The 7,660-nt window shown below is 50.8% G+C and overlaps 2 protein-coding genes across 3 annotated transcripts in view; one reads left to right on the forward strand and one right to left on the reverse strand.

The window, feature by feature from the left end:
- The window catches only part of SERPING1 (serpin family G member 1), a 21,837-nt gene extending 19,383 nt beyond the window's left edge, over positions 1–2,454 (reverse strand). The window contains exons 1-2 of one of the 2 annotated variants that reach the window (XM_019547199.1): positions 2,394–2,454; positions 1,849–1,919 (exon numbers count right to left, since the gene is read on the reverse strand). In XM_019547199.1, the coding sequence (XP_019402744.1) occupies positions 1,849–1,908 (60 nt within the window). In that variant the 5' untranslated portion in view covers positions 1,909–1,919; positions 2,394–2,454. Of the gene's footprint in view, positions 1–1,848; positions 1,923–2,393 lie in introns of both variants that reach the window. The other variant, XM_019547200.1, reaches the window with a different exon arrangement.
- A 4,972-nt stretch (positions 2,455–7,426) lies between these two features.
- The window catches only part of UBE2L6 (ubiquitin conjugating enzyme E2 L6), a gene marked incomplete at its 5' end in the record, with an annotated part of 2,836 nt that continues 2,602 nt past the window's right edge, over positions 7,427–7,660 (forward strand). The window contains one exon of the mRNA XM_019547158.1: positions 7,427–7,549. Within this exon, the coding sequence (XP_019402703.1) occupies positions 7,427–7,549 (123 nt within the window). The remainder of the gene's footprint in view (positions 7,550–7,660) is intronic.

The raw sequence follows: 7,660 nt of genomic DNA on the forward strand, positions 1-7,660 counted from the left end.
GACGTATAAAGCAACATGTTTACATATATGTTTGTATGAACCAAAAATGAGTTGTAAAAGTTCCTCCTTCTGCACACGTGGTCAGGAGAAAGGGGATAAAGCCAGCTGGGCAGTTTCCCTCAGGGGCAGCAGAGTGTTTAATCTTTTGTCTCACTCTCTGACCCTATTTGCAAATATATACCTTTTGTGTTGCTAATAAAGTGTGTCTGTGGCTGAAAGTTTTTTTCACCTCCCAAGAAACAAACCGCGATTTTTACATCACCTGGGTTAGACAAAGAGTTGTATGGGGTGGTTCAGATAGGGATGATCCTACCTCAGGGTTTGGACTAGATCAGAGGTGGCTAACCTGCGGCACATATGCACCCTCTATGTGTGGCACAGGGCACTTCAGAGATGAGAAAGGGCAGGAAGCAGAAACCACAGAGCAGCAGATTGCGAAGGGGAAAGGAATCAGAGTGGCATTGAGGGAGGATGTGGGGCTTATTTGTGGCATGGTTGCCAAAAAGGTTGGACCCTGCTACACTAGATGACCAGAGGTCCTGCCCAGCCCTACTTTTCTATGATTTCCAGGGAGCAGACTCAAAGAGGTGGGTATTGCTAATGCACACTGGACTGAGTGACACTGTTTACCCTCCCTCTTCCCCCCCCTTTTTTTTTGCACAAAGGACTTTTTCCTCAAGGCTGAAATTTCTGAGGTGGTGGTTAAAGGTTTAAAATCTGGATCTTCATGTTTAACACCCAGCATATATTCAGTTTCTGGTAACTGAAAACAGAAACATTCCAGGGTTCCAGTGAAAAGCTTCAGTGAAACCAAACATTTTTTACTAAATGGATGATTTTTTTTATTTGGTTTTCACTTGATGGTAACAAACAAACTGATAAAACCCCAAACCAAGCCAACGAAACAAACAAATCCTCAGCTGTGCAGTTGCCAAAGCTCAGCTATTTTCACTTTCAGATTTACACTGAATAAACACTTCTGATAACGTTCCCATTTTCTGTAATGAAAACCTGAAAAACAGTCAGGCAGGAAACAGCCTTTTTATCAGGCAATTTTTTGGTTTGCTTGAGTACAGTTTTGAATTTCCGTCACTTTAAACCTTAAAACTTTTGCAAAAAAATGGCAGTTTGTTTGCCAAATATAGAAGAAACTTCTCTTTTTATGAAACACCCCAGAGTTTTGTCAAAATCTTTGGTTGTTCTAGCTTAGGCTATCTTTGTCTACCAGGTGGAGAGTCAAAGCTCCCCCAGGATGTGCCAGCTGAACCCCCAGGTGGACAGCTCAGGCGAGGCACATACCTCCATGTCCATTATCCTCTGCTGTGCCATGTGAATGTGGCTGTGTACTTTGGCAAATGGGGCACAGAGTCCAGTGTCTAGATATGCTGTGAGCCACTGGGTCCCGCTTCCCACTGTCCCCCTTGCTGCCTCCTCAGAAATAGGATATGAAGGATGGGTACATCATTCCCTGCTCACCTGAGGCACGTGGAGACTTCTGGTGGGTGGATTACATGACTTCTAGGCTTAGCGCAACACATTCACCCATAGTGATTAGTGTTAATCATGGGGCCCCACTCCCTAGCTTAGGAGCACTTATTTCCACCACTCCAAGGGTTAACATCACCCCATATCCCTCTTCCAGAAGGAGAGGACACCCGCCCCCCACCCCCAACCGCTCCACTTGGAGGAATGGTGTGTAAGGTGTTAAATCTGCCCTTCTAGCACACAAGGCAGTTAGCAACAACCTCAAGTTTCCCTGGGATTGAAAACTTAAAATTCGTGCCCCCCAAGGAAGGAGAAGGGGTCTCCAGGATCAGAAGGAAGGGGGTGCCCAGGGCGTGGACTCACAGCTGTGAAGTTGTCTGCAAAGGCGACAGCCAGCCACACTAGGATCAGCCAGTTCCTCATGGTGGGGGATCCTGCTGAAGCAACACTGAGGAGTCAGTCCCCACAACAGCACACTCCCAACACCTCCCCAGCACCATGCCTGGGCCAGACTGTGGGGTGGGGAGGGCAAACTCTTCCCAGAGTCCTATGCCTCTCCACCCGCCCCTATGTCCACTGCCTGGTCATCCCCGGTATCTGTCTGTCCACTCACCCCTTGTGTCTGTCCACCCCCACTTCTCCCTGGCAACATTCATCCGCTCCTCTACTCCTTCTGGTCTGTTTGCTCATTCCCCCTCCCCCATGTCCATCTGTCTGTTCAGCTCTTGTGCCCGCCTGCCCACCAATCTCCTGCATGGCCTGACCTGTCCATGCTCTGTGCCTGTCTGCCCATCTGGATCTGCCCACCTGTCCAGTCTTTCTGTGCCCATCTGCCCTCTTTGTCTGCATCTGCTTGTCCCTTTCTGTCTGTGCCTGTTGTTATGTCTGCCACTGTGCCTTTTACCCACCGTGCTTGTCTCTGAGCCGGTCTGCCTCTGCCCCTCTCTCTGTCTGCGTATCTGTCTCCCCCTCTCTCTGCCTGATTCTAGCTCTGCCCGCCTCCTGCCCCCCCCCAGTTCTTTCGCAATCTTTCATCACATGTCCAGTGTAGACACTAGTTTCATCTGGTGGCCCCCCCTCCTCAGCCCAGTGGACAGGAAACCAGGCAGAGAGACTGAGTGAATTTGGTAGGACGAGCAGAAGAGGAAACAACAAAACCCATAAAGAAGAGGGAGTGGGGACCCCTACTTAGCAAAAACCTGACCTACTCCTTGCCCTCCAGAGCTGCCCTTGTTGGGGACTGAAGCCAAGTCCATGGCAGGGGATTTGGGAAGAGGGGGGTGTCAGATGGGTGACCCCCATTGGCTGGCTCTGGCCCTGGCCTGTTAAAGATTAAGAATGATTGATCCCTGGTGTGACTTCCCGTAAATAGGGAGGGCGGGGGCTGCTGGGCTTGTGGGGCTCTAGAGGGACTTTCCAGTTCTGGAGAAATGCCAGGTAGGAAGTGGCCACAGCCTTATCCCCACAGTAACTGGAAGGGTGCCTAATAGATTAAGGACCAGCTCTGGTGGGAGACTCCTGGTCATGCCAACACTTTTTTTTCTAATTGAACATTTTCCATGTTTCAAGCTAACTCAGTTCCAAATCTGTGAGTCAGTCGAGAACCGTAAGTGGCCCTACTACCAGCAAATATCCTCCACCCCACCTGGGGCTTCAGATGTTTCCAAATCCTTTGGCAGACATCCTACGTGCAGGCACAAGCCCAGAGGCTTGGGGTTTGGATGCCCCCGAGTTTAGCCATAAGGCCCCAGAAGCAAGCTAGGGAGGAGTCTCCCATTTCCATACAGTGGGCATAAAGCCAAGATCTTCCCACTGGAAGTGGAAGTGGGAGGTTAACTATACATTACTTCTGCAGGTACTCTCCCATGCCAGGAGAGAGGTTTTCCCTGGGTGCGACTAGGAAAACTGCCTTGGGGGTCACCGTATTTCCTCTGCCAGGTAAGTATGGTCATGTCAACACTCCACAACAATGCACAGGCATTTCAGTGCCCCAGCCAGGGCCCAATCCTGATTGCCATCACCCCAGCACTGATCAGGAGCTCCCTGAAGGTGACTGGTAAAGAAGAGGTTAGGATCTGGCCCTGGTTTTCCACTACTGGGCTCCTTTGAGCGATGTTTAGGGGGTGCACCTGCACCCCCTGAGCTTGGCAGTGCACCCCCTGCAAAAACACCGCTGACACTGCCAGTGGTGCCTGTGGGCAGTCGTCACTCACCACCCCTACTCCTCCTTGCTGCCAGCACTGCCAATGACGTCTGTGGGCAATCGCTGCCAGCGGTATCTGCGGGTGGTTGCCGACTGCCAGTCAGCACTTGCCAGCCCCCACCGCCGCTGACACTGCCACGGCTGCCTGCGGGAGCTCCCCGCTTGCTGCCACCACACCCCCCACTGCCGCCTGCGGGTGGTCACCATGCCCCCCCCAGCCTCTGGGTCCTTGTGGCGTTTATGCTTTGAGCAAGTTTGCATGTGGGGCAGGGGTCTGAGGTCTCCATAAGCATTTGGATTCTACCCCATTCTCAGTGATAGTGCCATAGCAAGGGGGCGACTGCCCTGGGTGCTGAAGAGAAGGGACGGCAACAGGTGCTACCTGAGTGGGGCACGGGACAGAGCTGCGAGCAGCCTGTTTGGGGGGGCCGCTGGGAAGGGGGGAGGGTGGCTTCTGCCACTGTGTGCACTCCTGGTCAAGCATGGGGGAGTCGTGTGCCCTCTGGATTTGTGTGTGGGGCGAGGGCAGGCTGCCACTGTGGGCTTTGCCCCAGGTGCCAAATTTTCTTGCCACAGCACTGGTGATAATTTCCCCAACCCTGTGCTCATCCCTTGGCCCATCCCACTCCTTGCTTCTTCAGGGAATCTGATTCAGTCATGCAAGGGTTATCTGGGCCTTGCTGCCAAAACAGGTATCAAAAAAGCTGTAGACAATGAGCCAGGCCAGCTGGATTCTCTACATAGTGTCTTGAGGTACAGGCCTGGCACCAAACCAAACTGTTCTGCTCCTGTCCTGACTAAAAGCTGATAAACTGGGGCATGATTTTGAATCGGGCCTGGAGTCAGGAGTTGACAGGAACTACTGCAAAGGGAAAACAGAATGGGATCAGAATCTGATCCAGGACCTGGTCCGATCCGTAAGGGGACAATGGGCCCAAGTCTCCTTTCTCACCCACCTTGTTACATCAGCATCAGTGTCATCGGCCTCCCTTGTACCTTACCTTGGTGGAGAGGGAGCCTGCTGGGCCCACTGGGGCATTGTGACTGGAGCTTGCAGGAAAGACATCTGGATGAGGCAATCTGAACAGCTTTCTAGAGAAGAGGCATGCAATGAAGGACAATGTCTTTGTAGTTATAGCCCATCCCTCGTGGATTAAAGTAATAGAATGGTACTTATACCAGGAGAGCCATACTGATATAGAACACTACTCCACCACTGTAACTGTGTCCACGCTGTGGGTTGTATTAGTCTTTTTGGCCATAGACACATGAATGGGACCTGTGGGGTAAATCCCAGCTGCCCCAAGAAAAGAAAAGTTGAGGACACATTACACAGTGACCTGAACCACAATAAATCTGATCTAGCAAAGGATAGCATACCTCAGATCCAAACCAAAGTATTTTCTTCACAGACTAATTGGTTTCTTTCAGGGAAAGCAGTTTGTTTCCAGTTGGCCATGGCTTATTTCTGTCTTGGGCCAACACAATTCATGTAGCTATGACCTCATCATCCTCTACCAGTAGTTATATTGGTACAAAATCTGTGGCTAGAACAGGCCTTGTGAGAAGAAAAAATGATGCTGCTGTGACCTTTGTGGGAGACCTGATGAGCTGAGAATGTGCTTGAAATAGCTCATGAGCAGTTTAAGTGAGTGGTGTGCTGTGTAAATGTGTGCTGCAGGTGCGGCATAATCATTCACAATCCACATCAAATATACACCAAGGGACCAGAGTTTGCAAACTTGGACCTCTCTACTCATTTGTGCAAGAGGTGTCCATTAGGGGTTGGATTAAAGCTGCAAAACAAACTTGCTAAGATCTGATGACTATCTTAAAGCCCCCCACTGTTACAGCCAAGTGCAATATCCATCTGAGGAGCTTGCCAAAAATCAGGGTCTTGTGGGATGCTTCTATTTAGAAAAGAAACTGATGACAACTAAGGGTCTTTGATGGAATCGTGTTTATTTATAAAGCTTGGGCAGGAAGTCCTGCTTTCCTGATCACAAGTGGCATCAAGCACCAAGCTAGTATTTCATTAGTCACAGGTGTAAAGCCTCTTTCCAGCCAGCACTATGCCCAAAAGCTCTAACTTTCTGTCAGGGTTGTGCCATCTCTCTCTGCCTGCTTTTTGACTTTCTTCTCTCTGTGTGTGTGTGTGTGTGTGTGTGTGTGTGTGTGTGTGTGTGTGTGTGTGTGACAGAGACAGAGAGAAACACACATACACATTCATGTACACAAATAGCTGCAATCCAATGATCATGATCATGGATCTAGTTGTGATCATGATCTTCAAATACGTTTGGGCAGATCTAGGATTCTGGAAAGAGGGGTGAAGATGGTATGGCACATCATCATCACGTGTAGCACAGTGTACACTTTCCTCCAGTTAAAGAGAACCTGGAAGGTTTACTAATATGCTTAGGGGCCTGGTGCTATATTATTGAGTTCAAGATCAAAGCTAAAACAATATACCTTTACTGGAACATGCGCTCATTTGCTAGATAATATATTGAACTAAAAAAGCAAAACTAGGCAACAGCAAAAAAGAGTCAAATGATCGTGTCATGAATCCTATTGTTATTATTATTAAATGTACATCTCTTATTCAGATTGATGAAACAAAATCTAATTTTCTGGAGTTCCTTGACAGTGCTTCCAATACTTCACGGCAAGCCATTTCTACACCCCAGTTAACAGCACCACACGAGTGAAGGTTTTGAGCTAGAGCTGAGAACAGTCTGCAGGGCTGTGAACTAGGAGAGAAAGAGATTACCAGGAGTGGCTGGCCCTGCTATGTGTTCAAATGAAAGCTGGACAGCAACCGCTATCCAGGTCTTACACGCTTTCAAGCCTTAACTTGACAGCTGGTTGGCTCTTTTTATAGCTGGATTGTCATTTTAATTCTGTGATGATTACTTTGCAGGTGTGGCCAAGCTAAATTTACTGTGCTATTCACCTGTTAATTGTGTAATACATGTGTCAAGTGTGGTAGGGGCCATGATTTAGCAGGCAGCAGGAGAAAGGGCAGTTTGAACAGTGCAACATCAAGACCATTTAAAAGGAGAAGAGGCTGGTCAGCACTTGTGGAGCAGAGAGGCCACTGGGAATCACGGAGGGGATAAGGAGCTACAGGGCCATGGGTGACTGGTTCCGCCTTAGTCAGGGCCCCCCCTACGGCCAGTCTCGACAACCCGGAGGGATCCCCCCATGGCTGATCCTGCTGCCCAGGGTGGGGGGTCCCCTCTTGCTGCTGATCCCGTGACGGCCAACTGCTGTGGCTGATCGGTGCAGCTGCTTCTGGGGGTGGCTGCAGCAATTGGCCAGTGCTTGCTGCGGGGCACCTGTGCTCCTGCATGACCCCCTGCCCATCGTTTAAGCGGTGAGTGTGGCTGGTGCTCATGCATCCCCATGCAACCCCTCCATGTCACCAGTGTACAGGGGTGGGCAAAATGCGTCCTGCAGGCTGGATGCAGCCCATGGGGCCCCTACAAAATTTAGAAAATTCATATTTATCTGCCCTGGCTGTCTGTCATGCATACCTTGATGGCTTTCCAAAACTCAGTCAGCAGCCCTCCGCCTGAAATAATTGCCCACCTCGGAGCTATGAATAGACCAAGGGGCTGCGCTACCAAACTTGGATCAACAACCTCTAACAATGGATTCTTCTTGAAAGGAGCAGGCGCGGGGCCTACGCCGCGCGCTGAGGGCCAGGGCCGGTGGGCCGCGGCTGCCCGCTGACGTTCACGAACGGGTCCCGCCGCAGGACGGCTGGAGAAGCGCTGCTCCCGGCCGAGAAGACGTGCCCGAAACGAGACCTCCTGGGTCCGAAACGACGCCTTTGACGAGACCAGCCGGGAACAGGCGAGCACTGTCCTCTCCTGCCCCAGTCCAAGGCCCGCGGCGGTGCGGCTGGGCGCGAGCTGGTGCCCTGCCCGGCCGGTGCCAGCGGGAGGAGGCCGGCAGCGGGGCCGG

This window comes from Crocodylus porosus, unplaced genomic scaffold (assembly GCF_001723895.1).
Source record: "Crocodylus porosus isolate Cpor-Errol unplaced genomic scaffold, CroPor_comp1, whole genome shotgun sequence".
In the NCBI taxonomy this organism is placed as follows: domain Eukaryota; kingdom Metazoa; phylum Chordata; order Crocodylia; family Crocodylidae; genus Crocodylus; species Crocodylus porosus.